Source organism: Stegodyphus dumicola, chromosome 9 (assembly GCF_044657685.1).
Source record: "Stegodyphus dumicola isolate Sdum_Otavi_A_Nest chromosome 9, ASM4465768v1".
NCBI lineage: Eukaryota > Metazoa > Arthropoda > Arachnida > Araneae > Eresidae > Stegodyphus > Stegodyphus dumicola.
Window position 1 is genome coordinate 68,978,571 of NC_140776.1, and position 24,249 is coordinate 69,002,819.

General features: G+C 33.9%; 1 protein-coding gene across 5 annotated transcripts in view; it reads left to right on the forward strand.

Annotated features, from left to right (window-relative positions):
• Positions 1 to 22,828, forward strand: part of LOC118204674 (recQ-mediated genome instability protein 1-like) — a 122,214-nt gene extending 99,386 nt beyond the window's left edge. For 4 of the 5 annotated variants that reach the window (XM_085823559.1, XM_085823558.1, XM_085823555.1 and 1 more), the window contains 3 exons: positions 333 to 374; positions 522 to 572; positions 839 to 1,146. In XM_085823559.1, coding sequence (XP_085679685.1) covers positions 333 to 374; positions 522 to 572; positions 839 to 991 — 246 coding nt within the window. In that variant the 3' untranslated portion in view covers positions 992 to 1,146. Of the gene's footprint in view, positions 1 to 332; positions 375 to 521; positions 573 to 838; positions 1,147 to 22,700 lie in introns of those variants that run through there. The other variant, XM_085823556.1, reaches the window with a different exon arrangement.
• Positions 22,829 to 24,249: the final 1,421 nt, after the last annotated feature.

Below are 24,249 nucleotides of genomic sequence, written 5' to 3' on the forward strand. Positions count from 1 at the left end.
TTTAGATTATATAACTTTCTAGGTGAGCATTTGTAGATGAGAAATATCCACTAATTTGTTGATCAGTTAATACTTGAATCTAAGCATTTTGCATTCATTCTTTTTTTTTTTCCCCCTGTAGTGTATAGCATCAGTGCAGCCTTGCTTTGGACAATTTGGAAACATCATAGTGTTTCTAATTCTGTTTTAATTTCAGTTGATTTTTTTTCATTTATCTCTGTTTTACTTTGTGACATTTAACTATGTTGGATCATTTTTCAGAAGTTCAATTTTGTGTATTAGAAAGGTAGCTTTGTAAAATAAATGTAACATTTCTTTATTTTTATTAATAGGTTTTAGAAGATATTATCGGAATACCTGCTTCAGATGTGGTGGTTAGTGAATTTTGGAGTTTATATAAGTTATTTCTTTTTCTTTTCTTTTTTTTTTTTTTTTTTTTTTTTTTTTTTTTTTTTTTTTTTTCCCATTATCTGATAATGCTATATTTTATTATTTGCATTTCATGAAATTTGTCTTTTCAGAAAATGCAGCTTGGTTCATCAAATGACGCTGAAAAAGCAAAAGTGCTGCAGGTAAAAATTAAAATTATTAGTTGTTATTAATAAGTTGAAATCAATTATTCTCAATGTATTTCCCTTAAATTGTTTTGACAGTGTAGATTTTGAAATTAGCTATAATCCATTTGATTTGATGTATACTTGCAAGTTGCAAGGTATCTGAATAATTTATGTTGCCTTTTCTTCTTTCCTCAATATAACTGTCTTTTTATTTATTTATCAGTTTTTCTTTGGTTTGGAATTTTTTTTTTTTTTTTCTAAACTGTTTTCCCTTTCTTTAGGCCATATCAAAGTGCAAGTTGACTCTTCAGAATTCTAACTGTCTCATGGATATTAAATTTGTACATGGAGAGTTGCCATGCCTAATTAAATGTACATCTGTTAGTAAACTACACATGCAGCAGCTTCTGCAAAGAGTTCGTTCCACATTATGACTTTTGTAAGAATGTATTATTTATAATACAGAATATATATATATATATATATATATATATATATATATATATATATACAGAATATTTTGTACTAAATTTTCAATTCATGATATTGTTTGAAATTAAATAAGCTGTGTTTAAATGGTTATTTCTTATGCCAGTCTTATCCATATATTAAGATTTATTTATTTATTTTTGTGTATTTGTACAGTGCTTAAAAAAAAAAAAAAAAAAGAAAAGAAAAAAAGTTTTATATCTCCGCTCTACTGGGCCGATTGATGAAATTCAACTTGCGTTTTTCATGTCTCAAATGTGTGACTTAGGATATGTATTAGACTTATATATAGCATTGTTCTAATATAGGTATTTTGACAAAAAATCAGACTTTTTCTGAAAAGACATGCCTTTCCCCCCCCCCATATATCAATTCTGCGACTCAGATTGTGCCAAACTGCCAATGTTTGTAAAAATCTTGTGAGTAGTTTTTAAAAAATTAGCTCACAAAATTTAGCTGCTCAATGTTAATTGAATTTGATATATATTTATTAATATCTCTATTTTATAAAAAGTTACTTAACTCCTTCCACAATTCGAAATTTAAAATCATTCCAAATAAAACTTGCCCATTTTTTATGATTTATTTTTAAATAATTTTTATATATTTTTCGAAAAAAGTTTTGAATTATAACCTATAAAATTGTTACCTTCATCTTAAAGTAGAAGTATTTTTAAGCGTAGCTGCAAAAAATTAGAGTATTATATTAAAAATTTCCTAAGATATACGTAAATTTACATATTGGTGCATTTTGAAATTTTGCATATTTGTTAAAAGCGATAGTAACATCAAATGTGGTTTACGCACTTAGTTAAAATTATTTGAAAGTATGAACAATGACATTTTCTCCCCTCAATTACAATGAAAAAAAAGGAAAAGATAATAGGGTTGTTACAAATTAAGAAGTTCGCCAAGTAAATTATTCTTGGGGCAAACTGAAAAATGTAAGCCAAGGTAAATTTCTAAATTTAACTGTTAACAAACTATCAAACACATCTTTGCTTTTTGTAGAAGAAGGAACTGGGGAACTTGTAGGGGAATAATCGCACACCCTATCCATAGAAGGTGGATCACCAGATGAATAAGGTGAGTCAACTTCTATATCAATAACTTCGGTTTTCTCACAAGGAGGGGGACGCCTAGACTGTTTGTCAGATTTCTGTGACACGTTGACAGAAGCTTGATGTTTATAAGGGTGAGTATTGACCAAATTACTCTGAGTTTTAGCACTATTATTGGTTGACTATTATTGCACTATTATTGACAGAAGCTTGATGTTTAGAAGGGTGAGTATTGACCAAATTACTCTGAGTTTTAGCACTATTATTGGTTGACTATTATTGCACTATTATTGACAGAAGCTTGATGTTTAGAAGGGTGAGTATTGACCAAATTACTCTGAGTTTTAGCACTATTATTGGTTTCACTCTGTATCAAAGATGTATAGTTTTGCATTTGATCCCTATATTTTTCAGTAATAACAATTAATTCCCTTTCATTTCCATTTTTATCTATTTTCTTTTTCACCAAGAAACCGTTTTCTTTTACTTTGAAATAATTTGTCTTGCTGAAATTTTCACTTTTAGCTTCGCTGAACAATGAGGCTAGATCTCTCCTTTGATGTTGAGATTCAATTAATTCCTTTGAATTAACATTAATCTTTTTCTTAGTTTCTTTGTCTTCCTTATCAGCCTGCGGTAAAATATCTTCATCAGTCTCAATAACAGACAGTTCTTCTTGTTTCCCCATTTTGGTTTCTCTACTCCGATCTTCTTCATAAGATCGTGTCAAAACTGCATTTATCCTTTCTAAATTTAAGAATTGTTTATTTTTGAGCAACTGAGCAGTTTTATTACCCAATACGTATATGCCAAGATCATTTGTAATAACAGCTGCCTTTGTCTTTTTGTGACCTAGTTCACAATTAATTTCAACTTCAGCTAACGACATACTAGATCAGTGTTTCCCAACCTTTTTTGTGCTATGTCCCACCTAATCCTCTGTAAAATTATTAAGCTTTCCCTAGCATATACAAAATTTTTAATATTTAAAAATTGAAATGTTCGCAAAAGAGACTTGAATGATAGCTTTTAGGAAGAAATTACTACGAAATTTTGTGAGCAAATACAGTAAGTGAACTTTCAAAACATGGAAAACTGAAATTCAAGAACAAACTCATTTTAGTAAAATATTTTTTTAATATTATTTTAAGTAATTTGTATTATTTAAATTTAGCAAGTTCCTTGCGCTTGATATTTGCTGCAGAGAGATTTTATGCCAGGTTCCAATTTAGATAACTTGAGTCTCAAGTCTCCCCGTTTCGTTATATCCAACAGATTTTTTTTTTTTTTTTTTTTTTTTTTTTAATTACCAGCAAATCATTTATGGCACTACATCTGCATTCAGCAATATATGAAGATGGAAACGGTAACAATAGTTCTCTTGCAAATTTTGTTGCATTTGGATATCAGATTCTAGTTTCCTCACAAAGCTATGTCATCGCTCCTTTTATATTAAATAAAGATTTACTTGACTCATCATTTTGAATTTCTGCAAGTTGTTCCTTTTACTGCATATTTGAAATATCAGCCAAATCCACTAGCATTGGCTGCATCAACCAAGTTGGGAAATCAATTTTGTTTCAATAACAAAATCTTTTAAATCAGTCGATAAATTTTTCAGATGATCGACAATAACAAGTATAGCAGTATCCGTCACATCACATTTTTAGAGCCAACGAAACTTTTCAAAATTTTTGTGATAATTCAACAAAGATAATGAAACCGAATATCTTTACTTTTGCATCGACATAAGCTTTATTTGCTCCTTGAAGTTGTTTATTTAATATATTTAATTTTTCAAAGATATCGGCTAAATAACTCGCAAATGGCTTGTTATCATCCGTTAACGGATTTTTCATTTCAGGTTTGTCACTTAAAAAATAACTAAGAGTATCAAATAGTTCCGTAAATCTTTCCAAGCAGTTCCCTTTCAACAGCATTCTTACTGCTGTGTGAAGTATAAGTCTCATATAGTCTTCATTTTGTTCTTCATAAAATAACTTGAAAAGACATTTACATTTAGCCCTAGCTTTTATAGCACTGATACACTTTAACCAGGTTTTTATGAATAACACAATGCACAAGATGCATTTCTGGATTCTCATCTTTTGTCAATTTTAAGCAACCTTTTTTCAAATTCTGTGATTTATTTTATTTTTCAACCATTATATTAGGAGCACCATCTGCAGTACAAGATGCATTATATTTTTATTGGTATATTTTTTATATCTAAGTAATTTTTTAGCTTACTATAAATATCTTTGTAGGTAGAGGTGCTTTCTAATGATTTACAGAAGAACGTTTCTTTGGCAAAATCCTCTTTATGAATATATCTTACATAAGTAACAAGTACGGCCTCACTGTCTCTCAAAGTTGGTTCATCCATTTGCATCGAAAATTTTCTTGTTTTCAGCTTTTCAACAAGTTGTATTTCAATATCCTCACTCATTTCATCTTTCTTCTGCAAACAGTATTGTTATTTAGTGGCACAGCTTTAACGTCTTTGTCATCTTTTTCTAAAACAGTTTTAAATGCTGATATTGATGGTTTGATTAAATTCTCCCCTATAGTACGGCTTTTCCCAGATTAAGTGATGAGTAATGAAATTTCAGAAATAGCCTCAAGAGCACGATTAACAGTTGCATTATGAGCAGTAATTAGAGACTTTAAGGAAAATTTTTGAAAAAAAGAGTAATATTAAAGTGTGAAAATAATTCAAATCTGAATTAATATCAGCATTATATTTCGCCTTCAAATGTGCTTCAAGACCACCTAGTTTCATTGATTCGTTGGTCAGGCATTATTGGCATAAAAGGCAAAAGGTGACCATTTATCGACCGGGTACGAAACCAAATTTTAAATATACCTCCGAATACTGACGAACTTTTTTTCTTGCTTGCACCCCTCATTTCACTAGGGCTGAAAGAAATAAATACAAGATCAATATAAACAAAGCTGAAAGCTGAGCTTTCCTTGAGCTGTTGCCACTCAAGGAAAAAATAATATACCGATTGCCATTTCTACAGTAAAAAAATAAAATAAATTCATTGGCTGAAATGTGCGAAAAACGTCTAGAAAGCATAATGTGTCAGTTATTTAAATGCCCTTTAAAAGCATTTAAATGTTCATGTCTACAGCGAAAATTCTTCATAAAATATTTAAAGTGCACCGCAATTTAAAAACTTTTTACGTATGCATCACTTGCATTTTTCTTTATTTTGGGAAATAAAAATGAAATTTCGAAAATTTTTGACTTCCTTGAAGCATATATAGAAATTTGAACTTCCTTTGTCCTCTTAAACTCTGGAGAGTCCATTTTCGAATTGCCCCCTTAACAGTCGCATTGCCCCCTTGTGGGGCATGGGCCCCACGTTGGGAAACGCTGCACTAGATGGTCATTTAACAGATATTGCGCCCTGACATGTTCTCCAGTCATTTTTGCGTTAAGTATGTATTTTTAAGAAATAACATCTACTGTTGCACCTGTTTATCGAAGAATAGGTATTTCATACCCATTAAAAAAACCGTTAATTGTATATGTCTCTAACAAATCATCGTTCGAAAATACGCAGTTTACCTTTTCATTTGGCTTTAAGCGAGGGTATTGAGGCTTAAAATGTTCGTATGATCCACACTTGAAACAACGCGGTCGATATCTTTTGTCATAAATTTTCTGTGTTCTTGTTTTGGGATTGACTTTAAGTGATGCTTTGTTAATTCTGTCAGTTTGATTTGCAGAAAATTTCGGTTTTATTGTTTTTCTAACATCTTCAAAATCTTCAATTTTCTTAACTATCTCAGTAGATGAAATGATGGTAGTCCATTCATCCGTAAAATGTTCATTGAAATCAGGAGAAGTACGCTTTTTAATTTGATCAACCAGTATGAGATCTTTTAGCTGTTCAAAAGTTTTAATATTTAATCCGTTAAGCCATCCTTCTAAATAATGCTTTAATTCATAGTAGAAATGATACCAAGTACTTTCAGTAGATTTTTGGTGTTTATTAAATAGTTGTCGAAATTTTTCGGCACTTAATTTAAATCTCTGTACAATATAGCTTTTTGCATGTTCATATTTTTTCACGTCCGCTTCTGGTTCTCTAGCAATAAGTTGAATAATATCAGGAGACAGCAATGAAATAAGTTCAGTCACTTGATTTTCAGCAGGTATATTCATAATTTTAGCTTGACGCTCAAATAACACCAGAAATAAATACATTGCATCTTCTTTAGGGTTGAAACGTGGCATGACATCCGGAATTCTGATTTTTAAAGGCTGCTCAGGTTTCTACCAGCTGTGCTCTTGCAGCCATTGCTTCCAATCCAAGTTTCTGTAGCTCAAAAGCTCTAATTCGCTCTTCAATTTTGCATTCGTCGGAACAGCTTTAGTATAGCTCACCTTCAAAGTTTGGCGAATTTGGTTTGGCGCCAAAGCACATCAAATACGTTGTTTTGAAAAATGGTTGCCATCCAGATTTTCGAAACTCTGTGTTTCAAAAAATGGCGGCTATCTTGATTTCACCAGAAATCGTGGATAATAGAAATAGGTTTACGAATATTATACACGATTTTAAGAGAAAGAAATATTAAGAAATGATTAATAAAAATGATTAAGGTTAAAAGGATGCAATTTTAAAAACAATACCGGAAACCTTTAGCTATTTCACCTTTAATAAATAATTTGGTGTGACGTCACAATGTATTCTCCATGCTACGCGTAATTTCTATTTTCTCTTTAAAAAATAATGAATTGTTTATTATTGTAAATTAACATCAAATTCTTTAAATTTACATTTCTGAGCTTAGGCGTAACGGAAAATAAGTATAATAAATTGTTTATATTTAAAATTATAATGATACAGTAAGCGAATTCTACCAGTTATTACAACGATAAAGAACGTCGCAGTCTCTCATACTTGTATTTCATACAGCTTTAGTATTTTTAAAGATTTTTAAGTTTTAGCATTTATACAAATAAAAAAAGTTTTTTTTAAATTAATACTCTGGAACATAACTATTTTATCATATTTACAAATTAACGTTTTGTTACGTAACAACATAATCCCTTATATACCAGTAAGTAGACAATTTTCATTATTTTCTAAAAATTTTAAACTTCACATTAATGAAAAACAGGTTCTTAAATTCCTAAATCACACTATACACTGACTACCAATAAGTATTTGGACACCTATGCAAATGACGATATCTGCGGTCCCAAGGTACGCCACGGACTCCGCCGGTATATATCGTGTAGGAAACAGCATCGGCTTTAGTCGCATGCAAGATGCCTCGCAGTTCGGAGCTCTCGTATTTCGAGAAAGGTATAATTATCGGGTATCACAAATGTGGCCGATCCTTAAGGGACATATCTAGCGATCTGAAGTATCCAATATCGACAGTGGCCTATGTGATTAAGAAGTGGAAGGTGAGCGGTGATTGTCGGAATGTGCCCCAAATCGGCAGACCAAAGAAACTGGGGGATAGAGACCGACGAGTGCTGTTCTGAGAAATTTGGAAGAACCGCACCCAACCGATAGGCCTCATCCGCGAGGAGTTTCAACAGGCATCCGGGAGTATTGTTTCAATGAATACCATCTGTAAGGAAGCACATCTGCTTGGTTTTCATGGTCGTGCTGCTGCACATAAGCCTTTGATCACAAAGTCCAACCGTGCTGCTCGGTTAATGTGGTGCAAAGCACATCGAAATTGGACCGTAGATCAGTGGAAACGGGTTCTTTGGAGTGACGAATCAAGGTTCACCCTTTACCGTTCGGATGGCAGGGTCTGGGTCTGGTGTCTACCTGGAGAACGTCTCCTGCCAGAATGCATTGTGCCAACAGTCAAGTTCGGCGGAGGTGGAATTATGGTCTGGGGGTGTTTCTCCTGGTATGGGCTGGGACCCTTGGTCTCCATTCATGGTAAGCTCAACTCCGATGCCTACTGCACTATTTTGGATGACAAAGTGCTTCCTACTTTGTGGCAGTTTTCCGGGTTGGACCCCTGTTACTTTCAGGACGACAATGCCAGTTGTCATGTTTCGACGTTAACCAAGGCTTGGTATTGTGCCAATGGAGTTCATTGAATGGACTGGCCTGCGCAGAGTCTAGACCTGAACCCTATCGAAAACCTCTGGGACGAGTTGCATCGCCGAATTCAGGGGTGCACTACCCGTGCAAAATCGGTGAAGGAACTTCTATGTCTTCTCCAAGCCGAGTGGAAGAAAATACCATTAGCTGTCATACAAAGACTTGTGGAAAGTATGCCCCGGAGGATCCACGCCGTAACTACCTCTCGTGGAGGCTCTACCAAGTATTGATTTTGAATAAAGTTAGTTTTTCTTTTCTATCAGAGGTGTCCAAATACTTATTGGTAGACAGTGTATTCCCTGTAGGCAGGCATACTAGAATTCTACACATAAATAAATAAAAAATTTAATTTCTCGCAATGGAAAAAAATATTATAAGAAAATAAATACTACAAATTAAGAACACTAAGCAATGCTTCACATACACACACACATACAGTGTCTCACAAAAGTGATAGGAAACTTGTGCTTTACAAAAGGAAACTGTAGTAAAATAAATTTAAAAAAACATGTAAAAATTTTTTGTGGGTGTGTTTCATACTTAAATTTAGTAAGAATTATTACATAACATACATTTTCTCAAAAAATTAAAGTATTAATTTAATAAAAATACAATTGTTTAGAACGGAGCAAAAAATGGCTCACATAAGTGATGGGACACTTACTTTTCCATCAAATATTTATCCAAAAATTTTACTTTTTAAAAGGTTTTAATATTTTGTTGGAACTCCTTTAATTTTAAAACATGATTTAATCTTCTTGGGATGGATTCGACTAATTTTTTTGCGATTTCTGGAGTGATTTTACACCATTCTTCTTGAAGCACCGATTTTAATTGTTGTTTTGAAGAAATGGTGTGTTGGCGAATTCTTGATTCCAATTCTTGCCAAATATTCTCTATGGTATTTAAGTCTGGAGATTGTGCTGGTGTTTTTATTATTTCAGGACAGTTATACAGCAGCCAGAGTCTAACGTTCAAAGCAGTGTGCTTGAGGTCATTGTCCTGGTAGAATTTAAAATCGTTATGAAGGTTCAATTTTCGTGCTGAAGATTTTAAACTTTTGATTTAAAATGTCAATATACTTGTACTGATCCATTATACTGTCAATAAAAACAAGATTACCAACTCCAGCGAACGACATACACCCCCATACAAATAACTCCTCCTCCACCATGTTTTACTGTTGGCACCAAGTTCTGTTTGCGAAATTCTTCCCTGGGTTTTCTCCACACCAGGATTCTACCGTCAGAATCAAATATATTAAAATTACTCTCGTCAGCAAACATAACTTCATTCCAGTAATCCGAATTCTTATTTATGTTGGATTTTGCGAAAGCCAGTCTGAGGTTTCTATTCTTTTCACTCACGAAGAATTTTTTCCTGGTTGCTCTACCGTGATATCCAGCAAATCGAATTACTCTTCCAATAGTCTCAGGATTAACAATTACCCCATATAATGCTTGTAAATCAGGCAGCAACTTTAGGAGCACTCATTCTTGAATTTTTTTTTAATATTTCGAACGATAATTCGCTTTATTCCATTGGATAGCTTTGATGGTCGGCCAGGTCTTCTTTTATTCTGAATCATATGATTCTTTTTATATCGTTTAATGATATTGAAAACTGTTGAATGACTCAGGTTAACTGTTTCAGCAGTTTCTCTAATAGAATTTCCACGTTCAATATGCAAATTACTAACTAATTTTCGAATTTCAGGTAAAGTTTCTTTTCGTTTAGCATTCATAGCTGCACAGAGATAAAAAATCTGATGTGTACACCACATGACTTCCTCGTACGGAATATTAAATTATACGCAATTTTTCTTGCATTTTATTTAAGCTTATTAGATTGAATTAAACCTACTTCGCCGACAGTGCATAAACCACAATAGAATAAATGCATTTTTTTTTAAATTCACTTTGTTTACCATAGCGACACTCTGGCACTAGGTTTACTTAACAGTATTATATTTCGTTCATATTATAACTCTGAATGCACAAAATTTATATCATTTAAAGAATTATCTAATCGTTGCCACATGTTCTATTCAAATACTATAATAAAGCTAGAACTATGTATAAAAGAAATTAAGCAAACAAAACAAAAAAGAAACAGTTTTTCGCAGACGATTGAGTATTTCTCATTCAATTAATTCAGTTTTCACTTCGCGACAACGCAAATATACATAAAAACTCAAAATATCTGTATTTAAAATTACGAAGTAAATCTCAAACGCTTATTTCCTCGAAAAAATTCAAGAAATGATTAAGCATGATTTAATTCGCAATAATAAACGAAGGCGTTATCTTTGTTGTTGCGAAGCTAAGTTTCTCTAGATTGGCAACAAATCCACTAGTCTCCTGTTTCAAATGTAAACATCAATGGCCGCCATCAAATTAGGCTTTGCGGCACTTAAACAATTTTAAAATTGTTGATAATTCAAAAAATATTGCATACAGATTTACTAAAGGCATAAAACCCTTAACCGGAAGATAAAAACAACATAATTCAATCATTTTTAAAGCAAAAAATTTACAATTTACAAACATATAAGAGTAAAGAAACTGAGATCACTGAGCCGGGTAACAGAGTGGATATATTTATAAATATATTTATTTATATATGTTTGGCGCGGCCGATTGAAACCAAAATACGAGGTGCACATCTACATGTTATAGTAGTCTTATATAGAAAATTTCAACGTTCTGAGGCTACTCGTTTTTGATTTATGCGAGATACGTTCGTACAGACGCCACGAAAAATTCTCTTCAGAATTCATTTTTTAGTTTTTTTGGAGGAAAAGAGTCTTTTATTCTGTCCTTACGTACAGATATCACGCAAAAACATCGTTAAATTGCATTCGAAAGCAGTCGAAGTGGATGTTTTCGTTGAAATATGGAGCCTGAAGCTTTTCGCGATTACTATACTTCCTATTTAATTTACGAGGGAGTAAAAACACAAAAATTCCAAAACAAACTGGATAGAAATACTGCAGACGATTTTATAAATTATTGCCAATTGCTTTTGAGTAAAAATAAAAACCCAAAGAAATATTTTTATTGCTTACTTCAGACGATTTTTGTTGCATAGTACGTAGTAGTATCTAATGGTGTTCCATCACTTATGTGAACCATTTTTTGCTCCTTTCTAAACAATTGTAGTTTTATTAAATTAATATTTTGAGAAAATGTATGTTATGTAATAATTGATACTAAATTTAAGTATGAAACACACCCACAAAAAATTTTTACATGTTTTTTTAATTTATTTTATTACAGTTTCCTTTTGTAAAGCACAAGTGTCTCATCACTTTTCTGAGACACTGTATTATCAAAGAACTCATATTATCAAGTGCGATTACGATTGCAAACACTACGTATTATAATAATGAGGTAAAAGGTACTTATAGGGTCAAAGTTTACAGTTCTGCTACTGTTGAGTAGATCGTCGGGCTATCGATATATATCGTAAGTCGGAAAGCATTATAAACATATCAAAACCAAAAAATTAAAAATACAATTTAAATGAAAAATGATGTCTTAAATATAATTCACAATTAAAACAACAATACAAATTTAAAATACACAAACGATATGTTAAACATTGCATATAACATACGTTACATTACAGCTCGTCATCACACATTATCTCTTTTTCCTTTGTACACAACGATCCGTATTCGCTCGAAAAACATCAAAGCTCGGTGTCCATGTACACATCCATCTATGTCCACCTTAAAAATATCAGAGAATTGCACAACCTCGGCATTGCGCACTACATTGGCTCTGCCCATGTACACATCGATCTATTTTCATCTTAAAAAACATCCTATAATTGCACAAACTAGGCACCGCGCACAACCTCGGCATTGCGCACTACATTGGCTTTGCCCTTGTGCATATCGATCTATTTTCCCTTAAAAAAACATCCTAGAATTGCACAAACTAGGCACCGCGCACAACCTCGGCATTGCGCACTACATTGGCTCTGCCCATGTACACATCGATCTATTCCCACTTAAAAAAAAATCCTAGAATTGCATAAATTAGGCATCGCGCACGACATCGGCATTGCGCACTACATTGGCTTTGCCCATGTACCCATCGATCTACTTTCGCTTAAAAAACATCCTAGAATTGCACAAACTAGGCACCGCGCACAACCTTGGCTTTGCCCATGTACACATCGATCTATTTTCACTTAAAAAAACATTCGAGAATTGCACAAACTAGGCACCGCGCACAACCTCGGCATTGCGCACTACATTGGCTTTGCACATGTACACATCGATCTATTTTCACTTAAAAAACATCCTAAAATTGCACAAACTAGGCACCGCGCACAACCTCGGCATTGCGCAATACATTGGCTCTGCCCATGTACACAACAGAGCCCATCCCTCCGCCGAGGAGGAAAGACGTGTGTGTTGAAGTTCCTGGATTATCTTTCGTAATTAGCGGAAATCCTAATTAAAAGTGCAAACAAAGTTGATAATCAGTTGTCTAAGTGTTAGCGGAGCAATTCGATATAAGTTTTGTGTTTGTGCGTGAAGTTATTTTCAAGTAACAAGTGTTCTTGTGATTCGTCTATTGTTGTGTCATTGTTAGCTTTCATTGCGAGTTTACAGCATTGTGAAGCATAGGATAAGTGTATGGGATTTTTTTTTTTTTTCTAAGTCTCAAAATTAGTGCATTAATTGTGTAAAATTCATTTCTTTGGATTACCTCGTTGTAACAAGTTCATCTCATCATTACCAAAGTAGGCAAATTTTTAACTTGCTATTGAGCTGTGTATTTTCCTAATATCTTTGATAATTCATGTAAAAGCATTGTTAGTTAAATCGTAATATCTTATGTAATTTTGTACTGTTGACTCTGATTTTTTACGTCAGCCATCTTGCCAAGAGGACGCAACAACAACTCGTCCTTGGCAAAGGTCACATACACAGCTCAATAGAGCCTAGTAACAGGCCTTTGTATCACAGTTTCTATGATTGAACAATTTTAACTCAATAGTTTATATTAATTGTAATACAGCTATTAGCATTTAATACGCCTATTCTACTCTTAACTGAAAGTTTCTCTTTGTACATCACATCTAAATGTTTGATAACTATGTTTTTGTAATATCTTGTATGCAACAGCAATCTTAATAGTAAGATGTTCACTGGTTCCCGTCTGCGTGTCAACTCTTCAATGTACCTCTTGTAATATAAAGTGTCATATTTTTGTAATATACTTAGAACAACCAAAATTTTTATATCAGTATAGTAGATCAAGTTTGGCAAACTTGTCGAGGCAGAATTTTGATCATTCTTTTTGTTTAATTAAAAAAATTAATATGTATAAAAGTTATGAACACTGGTTCTATTCAGCATAACCAGGTCTTAGAGTATTTACTGAAGTAAATTCGGCTGCTACAGTCACTTTTAAGCAATTTTTAACTGATTTGAAATGTTCTTATACATTTACTAAGCTCTTAATCTTAATCTACATATACTTTAGTGTGGTTTATAATGATCTCTTGCTAAAATGTGTTTTTGTTAATTAGTAATTAATCTTCAAACCTAGCCGCTTAGGCAGTTAAGAAACTTAAGGGGAGTTTTCTATTTAATATCCCAGCTATTTACAGATTTTTAATCGTATTTAAAATGCTTGCATTCATGATTTTCATTATTAACGACTGTTCATATATCTAATTGTTTACTCTAAAATGTTGCATTTATACCTTAAGTACATCATTTATTCATTGTTAAATTAATCTCGTTAGGCTATTTTCGTTGTTGAGTCAGAGTGCTAATTTATGTTATGTCTATATTTGGTACTGCATTATCTCTTTAATTGCCTACATTAATAAGCGTATATGTGATATTACCTGTTGACAGTATCTAAGAGTTGACAGAGTTACAGTTGACAGATTCTAAGTCTTAAACAACTGCTTTATTTTTGTAAATCAATTTCTCAGTAATGAATTGTGGTATTTTACCATCTAAAGAAGTATTTATTAACTTGGAATTTATTACTCCACCATTCTATATTATCAATTTTGTTTAATTGCATTAATTAGTGTTTTAATTTTGTATTAGCATATGTATGTTTAATTTTTTTTTCTAAATCCTGTATGTCGGCCATTTTGTCACCTACACCAAATCCTTGTTAATTATTTTGCAAGCTGCATTTAAGACCTGTTACTTTACACCAATAAGTGTATAGTACCTTTATTATTACTTCGCCATTTTATCAGTCATAATACTGTTGTCAATCACTGTGTATGCCATTTCATCATATGACCATTTTCTAATGGCCGCTAAAGACTCCTCACTCCTTCCCTCCGCACCCCCCTCCGTTACATCAGAAGGCTTACCGTGTCCACCCGTAATCGACTTATCCCTTTCAAGAACGCAGAACTTTTTGGCTCAGATCGCCTTCATTTCCCGGTTCCTGGCAGCCAACAACGCCAAACGCAAACTGAACAAAGAGGATCTCAAAATAATCCTGGACTTTGTGGACCTGGCTCAGAAATTGGTGCTTGAACAGGAATTAATAATAAACTCCCATCAAGCACAACTGGAAGTCTACAACGGACAAGTAGATTCCCTGCAGAAATTGCTAACATTATTCGAACCTTCCTCAACATCAGTTTCTGTTCCAACCTCCTCTCATCTCCCCACCACTGCAGAGGCACAGCAGGAAGTTCAAGAACACGAGGGAGGTCCATTCACCTTGATTCAACGGAAAAAGAAACGGCCACAGAAAAAGCTGTCGGACAACGTCCTACTTCTAGCCCCCATAGATTCCACCACTTCCCGGATTACCATCCAAAAGCAGCTTACTTCTTAGCTAAACCCCTCTAGATTGGGCATCCCTATAGAGCAGATTCGCACCACAAGAACCAAAGAGCTTTTAGTCAGGTGTAACACCCGCGAGCAATTACTCAAGCTGAAAATTTCAATAGAACAAGTACCATCTTTAAAAGATTCACTCACCCATCGAGCGCCAAAGCCAAGAAGAGAGTCGATAATCCTCTTTGGTGCACCGGAAGAATTCACTACAAAAGACATCGTTACGGCATTTGAGTTACATCTCCCGTCCAACAAAGTAGGAGCTATCCACCCAAGAACTCCCCTACACCAATCCAACTACAAGAATAACTAGATTATCCAATTGGATAGGGACTACTTCAACAGGCTTGGATCTAGCGGCCGCATCTACTTAGGCTTCTTCTCCTGCCCTTTTAGAAGATACCTCCGTGTCCCTCGTTGCTTCAACTGTCAAGGTCTAGGCCACATCAGCAGGAATTGCCAAGAACAACCCTCTTGTGTGCAGTGCGCAGGCCCACATTCCATGCCCATAGGATCCTGCAAGGAGCATCCTATATGCAAAAACTGCACATTGGCAAATCAGCAACAAGGTACAGATCACGACTGCCACCACGCGGCTAGTTCAAGACAGGACAACAATAGATAACACCCAAAGATCAAGAATTCCAGTTCTCAAAGTCATCCAATGTAACTTACAAAGATCCTCAGTAGCCACAAGTCACATGCTGCATGTCCAATTCCAACAGCAGGCGGACTTAGGTATCTTTCAAGAGGTTTATATTACTAAAGAAGGTCTTCCAGTTGGCTCAACTTCACACAACAAAATTTTTCTTTCCCATAACAAGCTAGCTATGATCGTCTATAACGGTGCAATGAATCCCATGGTCTGGAGAACGACAAACCACACAATTGCCATCATTCTGGACTCAATAGAGGGAAGCCTCATGGTCATTTCATGCTACCTTCCCCCTAGTCTCAGTATCAACGAACTCCTAACTGAACTTGACTTCTTACTCCTCTAACCCACATCCTGATCTGCGGGGATTTTAACGCTGCTAACCGCCTTTGGGGGCTCACCAACAGACAGTCCTCGCTCCTTTCCTGTCATAGATTTCATAAGTTCTCATGGATTGGTCATCCTCAATAAAAGCGACTCCCCTCCCACCTTTGACACAATACGTGCCAGAGGCTGGCCTGATCTCTCTTTGGCAACACCACAGCTATCCTCACATATTGCAGCCTGGACAGTAGCAGACTTCCCTTCTCTTAGTGACCATCAAGCTATCATGTTTAACTTCCAATCCCCACGCAGCATTGTAATTAAACAAAGATTTAAGACAGCATATGGTGGGACACAAAAACTGGAACAACACCTTTCTCCCTTCATCCTCTCTATTAAAACAGCACTTCAGAATAGCACGACCAGAGCAGCTCTAGACAAAGCCTATGACCAATTAATTGACCAATGCACTGATGCCTGCCGCAAGACTTTCAAGACAAAAAAAATTAAAATTTGGACATCAGCCTCATGGTGGACACCCCAATTGTCAAACTCAGAAAACTGAGACGGCAAGCTCAATCCACACAGGAGACAATGGTCCGCAGGATACTCTTCGCCCGTTACAAAATACAACAAGCGCAATATAAGCGACTGATCTCTATAGCCAAGCAAGACTCCTGGCGCGAATACTGCTCTCGCACCGTTGAGAAATACGACAAGGTTTTCAAGATTGCAACCAACAAGGTCTTTAGACCAACACAAATCCCCCTGTCAGTAGCTCCAACAGCCACTAGTGCAACCGAAGCAATCAGCTACATACTTAAGTCACTCTTCAAAGAAGACCTACCGACAGATGACAACCTTGCGCAATCAGAGATAAGAACTTCATTCAATAACTTCACCAGATATCAGACTTCTTTGGAACCCCCTCCTACTAGGCATGAGATAGAGGCTATCGTCAAACACCTAAACACAAAGAAGGCCCAGGCCCGGACGGGCTAGACAATGCCGTAATAGGCATGATTTATGCTTTTGCGCCTGACCTAGTCGAAGAGTACATTGGTGCCTGTTGGAAGAATAGACACTTTCCGAAATCGACCAAAAATGCAGAGGTAGCATTCTTCCATAAAACGGGCAAAGATCCACAGCAACCCACATCCTACAGGCCAATATGTCTCATCCCCTCGTTTGGCAAGCTGCTAGAAGGGTAGTACTTGGAAGACTAAATTTTTTCCTACAAAGAAACAATTCCATAGACCCCAGGCAATTTGGCTTCCGAGGAGGACTTTCTACAGAACACGTCATCTCCAAGTTAATGAACTTGATAGAGTGCAACAGAAGCAAGGGGCACCACTCCTTGATCATTAGTCTGGACATCCAGGGAGCATTTGACTCCCTGTGGTGGCCAGACGTTATGCAGGCTTTATCTCAGATGAACTGCCCGGCAGAACTACAAGAGCTAATTCATAGTTACCTCAGCGATCGCACACTCCAGTATGCAGCGAACGATGGTATAGTCAGACATCACCTAAAGAAAGGATGCCCCCAGGGCTCATGCCTTGGACCAGTACTTTGGTCGATAGTTGCCAACTCAATCTTCAAGGAATTTGATGACAATTGCCAGGACTATGACATACCCCCCATAGCACAAAACATCCTCAGGATGTCCTATTTAAGTCGCAATATCCCGGGACATACTTAGGATGTCCTAAGGATGTTGATTCTCAGATGTCCTGAGGAGATCGTAATTTAACATCCTGAGGATGTCTTATTTAAGTCGCTATGTCCCGGGATATGACAGGATGTCCTGAAGATGTTGATTCTCAGATGGCCTGAGGAGTTCACCAATTTCACATCCTGAGGACATTCATTCTGCATTGCCCGGAGGACTTTCGTTGTCAAACATTTTGAGGATATTTGTTCTCAAATTTACCAGTTTTAATTTTTTGACATTGCACATCTGAAACTTGCACATTATTTTATTTTTCATATGTATTTTACTAAGTTGTTTCTAAATGCTGTACATTAAAAATATTGATATGATTGATGATTTATTCTTGTTATTTTGTTATTAATTTTAACTGCTATTTTTTCTGACGTTTTTAAAAATTTATTTAGTTATGGAAAAGATTTTTTTCAATGGATTAGCATTTTCTAGAATATTTGCAAAATTCTAAATAACATATATTTTTTTTATAAAAAATGTATAAATTACATGTATAATTACTTACAGATTACAAACCCTACTACAAATATAGGTAAAATTAGATATAGATATATTTAATTACGGAAACTAATTTTTTTTTAAATTTGGGTATAGAAACATTAGGTATTTTTTTTTGGAAGCAGAAAACATGAAAAATTAGCAACTGCCTTCGCCGGGAATCGAAGGACGGACCTCTGGAATACCGGCCCAGTGTGCAGAACCACTACACCACGAAGACACGCTAGGTGTGGTGGTGGTGTATTTAATTATGGCAAAGCACACTGGGGCTATCTGCCTAAGGGGAAGGATGTCTTCGTGGAGGACTTTCTAAGGGAAACTGGCTCGTATACACGTTACACGTGGGGAAAACCACGAAAACACCCATGCAGCCAGCCCGTTCGCGGGATTCGAACCTCGGATCGCACTACCAGGCTTCAGCGACTTTACCGCTCGGCCGCTGGTGGGCCGAAGACACGCTAGGAAAGCGGGAGAAATACTTTATATTACTTCTCTTTTTAAAGGCCGACTTTTTTTTAAGGGGATCCAATCACTAAATCCTGGGTGTGGATATACCTCATCCAACACCTTTTTAATTCGGGCGCCACTGTAGAGACATTAGGATTTTTTTGGGAAGCCGTAGAGATGAAAAATTAGCAACCGCCTTCGCAGTGAATCGAACCACGGACCTCTGAAATACCAGCCCAGCGTGCAGAACTATTACACCACGAAGGCACGCTAGGAAAGCGGGAGAAATACCTCATAAGGAAAATTTTTTTCCTCTAATTACAGGACAGAAAATGTTTTTCAATCGCGCGATCTGTGATTGATATTGAATTACAGTCGTGCGATAATTTCGCAGTAAAGATACATCTCTGATGACTATCCAAGATTCTAGAAACTTTGGTCTTATATAGAGATGGTTGTCTTATAGAAATAATGCTTAATATCAATATTTATTTATAATCTCAGAACTATTGGTCACTTTCAGATTTGGTCGTTTGAGAGGCGATATTCTATATACTTATTTACTGATACTCTCAGATTCAAAATTTGTTTATATTCTCAGAAATATTGGACGGAAGGTGGTCGTCCCATACATGCAAAATTTTACATTTCATTAAAAATGAATTCGGCATTATTTAACTATTTCCCTATTAATTAATTAATTAGATAAAGAAAAAATTAGGAAATATTACTGTTTATTACGGAATAATGTAGAAAGTTCTACAGAACTATATATTTTTTGTGTGTGTGCATCCTAAAATTTCTTGTTTCTTATAAAGTGCTTATTTGAATTACTACTTGTGAACAGAGCAGTAGATATGAACCATAAACTAACCATTTTGCCAATTTTCACAGCTTTGCAGATAGTCAGAAAGCACCAAAATTTGTAATAATGCTAAGTTTAAATGATGGTCTATACTTTTGTGTTAATTTTTCTATTCTATTAATTCTATTACTGTGTTATCAAACTTTCTGCGGGAATTTCAACTGGTTAAGATGTTATTACCATGTGGAGAAGAATTTGGTTTTCAAGCTAGAAAAAATTGCACCTGAAGGATTTTGTAGAGGGTCAGTCAAACTGGTTTTAGTTAATTATAATTTAATTCTGGGTGAAGAATTCTCAAATTTATTTATCATAAGTGTCTAAAGGTCTTCTAAATTAAATCCTGCTTGTTTTTGAAATTTTTCATGACATTCATTCTTTGATTATTATTATTATTATTTTTTTTAATTTACTAACTTATATCCAGGCACATAATGTTGCATTTAATGCTATACCTTAAATATTGTAAAATGTTAAAACAATGCATTTCACTTAAAAATGTGGTTGTGACAGTAAATTTTCTGTTACATTGAATCATATCTATAAACATTGGTATACATCATTTTTCAATAATCTGTATATTATTTTGTGCATTTCTTTTACATCCAAGATTTGGCATATGACTTGCTTTTCAAACTGATAACATGGTGTAATAATGTAATCTAATGGTTAAAGTTTACTATGGAGCGGGCCAAATTTAATAAATTATTCTTTGATAGAAATTTATTCATGTGTTCAGTGTGTCTCATCTCTTTAAATTGCTAAAGTAAATTTTATGTACTTGCATTTAGGAATTTTGACTGTATCAGAGTAATTTTGTTTCAGTTATTATAACATGCAAGGGAAAAAATTCATTCATAGCTCCGTATTTAAAATTAGTTAATGTCCTTAATAAAGAGGGACGTTTTGTTGTTTTTAATGTCGATAGAGTTTAATTCAAAAATATGCCACATTAAGGGTTACTTTTTAACCTAATTTAAAATTTTCATTACTTTAACATGTCTAGTAATTGTTATTTTAACTCCGATATTGTAATAATATCAAAATTCCTTACTTTTTGATAGGTAATCCAAATGTAAAACAAGAAAAGAAAAATTAAAATCTAGAAGTATATTTATTTCATACCTCTAACAAATAAAAACTACACAAGCACTTTTTACTGTCTATCTGCATAGTGTGGCATGTCCCGTAAGACTGAGATTTGTATGGTCAAATCCATGTTTCAGTTAAAGGAAAATGCATGCACAGTCTTCTGATTTTCCCTTCGATTAAGGATTCTGTATATACTAGCATAAGAAATATATTAGTTAATGTGGTGTTATACATCAATATTTATAGACAATTATTGTGGCTATGTTTATTATAATTTTGTTCACTGTAATGGCTGGAGTGCCTAAACCATCATGCTGTGTAAACAAAACTCAAATCTTCATCTCTGCATACTGCTCCACTAGTGTTTAAACCACTGAAATGATGATTATGGTAGAACATCTTTGGTAAAAATTTACTCTACTGTAACCCTTGGCGAATAGTTTCTTTTTTTTATATCAAGATCGTCACCTGAGACGATCGGCACCAATTTCAAGGTGGCCGCTACACAAAACCAAAATAAGAAGTCAAAGACATACACAAACTGTGTCCATGTACATATTGATCTATTTTCACTTTAAGAAAATCAGAAAGTTAAAAATATCATAGTTACCATAAAAAATTCGCCACACAGACAACCAAAAATACACAAACAGAGAGGAATAAGTTACCAAAAATACATATTTCCTAACATAAAAACATTAAACAACAAATCTTCTAACAAAAATTAACACACAGAGACAAAAAAATAAATAAAACGTCATTTTTTTAACATACCTTTTTTTTCACATGCATATGTTTAGGCTTCCCACCACCATCCTCCAGGTAAGCAATTCAATTAAATTTTTCGTCTCTTAGTCACCTCAGACATACTCAAACGATGGTACCCACACCAAAATAATAAATAGCGTGTTCAAAATACAAGACCATACCACTTCCGTGCAACCAAACACAGCAATTGAAAAGAATGGTAAGAACCAAACACCTGGGACCGTAAAAAAGGTTTACTATTAAAAAAAGTAGCCCAAAACTAAATTTATCACAGCACGTTGGCAATATTTGCAGAAATAACTCCTTTTTATTGACAAAAAAAAAAAAAAAGGCTACTTTTGCCAACATTATCAACATTAGGGTTACCGAAAAACTTATTTGACACAATGGGCTTCCTCATTTCACAAACAACCAATACCACTTTGCGATTTTTTTTCAGACAGAAACCAAGGTGTACCATACAGTAAAGATTAGCCACATCTTCATTTACTACTGTTACAAGTACTTCTTTGGTAAATTTCTGCGGTTAAATTCAAAAGTTTAAAATTGCATTAACATGATCAGATTCAGAGTCATAGCTAGGGTTTTCAGCGCTCAGGGACAACTGAAGATTTCGCGCCCCCTACTGCTTGCCAAGGATGGAAAACATTTAATTCTAAAATGTTCTAACATCAGTTTTTGCGCCCCTTGGATTCTGCACTAGGGGACAGATGCCCCCCCTTGCCCCCCTCTAGCTACGCCCCTGATCAGATTTTATTTTCTGCACGTAGCTAACAATTACTTATGCGTTGTCAGATAAATGTTACCAGATGCAGTTAATTATTTTTTACTTGCCAATCTCATGAGACAAGTTTTTTTTGCTCCTGCAAGACTTTACTTTGTGTTGCAAAATAAATTCATTCTCACTCTTTTTGGACTTGCCTACACATTAAATTTAAAATAGTTTTATGAATAGGTAAAATGTGATTATCATAATTTTGTTTCTCTCTTTATCTTGGCAACTTTATATGTTGATTCCGTATCCAGGTTACCTACCAGTGGCTGATTGATAAAACTGCTCATATGTTCAGCTGGTGGTTTGAGTTTATTTTCTGACATAAAAAAATTTTAAAAGGCATCCCCCATGTTTATTTTACTATAATCGAAAAATCAAATAATTGCTACTCTGTTTATAGGTACTAAATGTTAAAATATTTTAAATGCTTCCTTTAATTTGCATTCTAATAGTCATTTGTTTAAATTTAATTATGAATTATATTCACATATAGTAATTGTGTTTTTTTTATTTTAGGTGCTGTGAAAGGCAATGACAGAGATCCAATTTAGCAAGAGTTCTTATATACATAAGAATACATGGATATAAGATTGTTTTTTATGAATTCAAATAAAATGTGATAAATTGGATTAATAAAAACTATTTTGAATTTTGAAAAGTGTTTTTCCTCTGTTAATCATAATATAGTGCCATAAATTTCTGAATGTGTTTATTTTTCATCCAAATAAATAGCTTTAAAAAAATTTGTCATATTAATAGATATTGCATAATTTAGCATTATTATAAATATTTATTATAGCAGATTTAGCTGAACTACTTTTTTAGTCTCTTTGCAGATGAAGTCACAAAGGTAAGTGGTTAGATATTTTTCTGTATTCCCCATTAAGTAATTTTATCTGGTAAATTACCATTACTTATATACTAAAGGTGAAAGAATAAGCTTTCCTTGAAGATACAAAAATTTGCAGATATTTCAAAAAATTGGTATACGTAAAAAAGTTCTTAAATTGCCACATATGCGAAACTGAAAATGTTATATATGAAATAGTTCAGAAATATAAATATTTTCACTATTTTTTAACTATAATTCACTGCATTTGTTATATATAATCACAGTTTAAGGTAGCAGTGCTTTTCTCACTGTGATTTCTCATGTATTTTGATTCATAAATACACGTACATAAATCCACGTATTTTGATTTCTCTTTTGAGACCGAATAAAAATGAACTAAACATTCTCGTTGACATTGAGAGTTGAATAAAAGCTCACCTCAAAATAAAATGAATTAATAAATTTATGGAAAATTTTACATTGCATATATTGAGCAGAAAGAGTAAACTGAATATACTTAATGGAATTAATAATTGGTAGAGTTGATAGCAGAATAAAATGCCTTAATTGCATGGTAAACAGTAGATCTTTTGAAGTTTTTCTATGTTGCGTAAAATGCAGATTTAAATTTTTGATATTGATTGTCATATAAATGGCAATTACTGTTTTATTTTGCTCTGAAATGAATGGTTAGTAATAAAATTCTGGATGAGACAACCTTTAACATGCGCTAGAATTTACAAAGTTTAATTTGGTGCTGATTTCAACGGGTAAATTTCATTTTACTGAATTTTGCGTAAAATAATACCAATGAACCATTGCAAATTATTTTCAGAAATTTTTTTTTAATCTAAAAGGGCTATTAGTTTTGAAATGTGACTTCATATTGTCAGTCGTAAACTTGTTTCGCTTTTCATTCAAATCTTGCCATTTGGCAAAATTTAACATATTTACCTTCTAATATATTATTCTAATCTAATATATTATTGACTAACAAGTCAAGCTATTTAAAAGCATTACACACAGTTCTTAACAATGCTTTTTTTAATTTTTAATCTGATTGATTTAAAATGCATTTAATTCATGATATATCTAATTGAAAACATTTTAATATTTCTACACAATTACATGATATATTTCTTCATTTTTCAAATATATAGAAGATATATAACTTTCTGGTGTCAGTATCTTATAAAATGTTTTGCCATTTCCACTGCCCCATCTGTATTGATA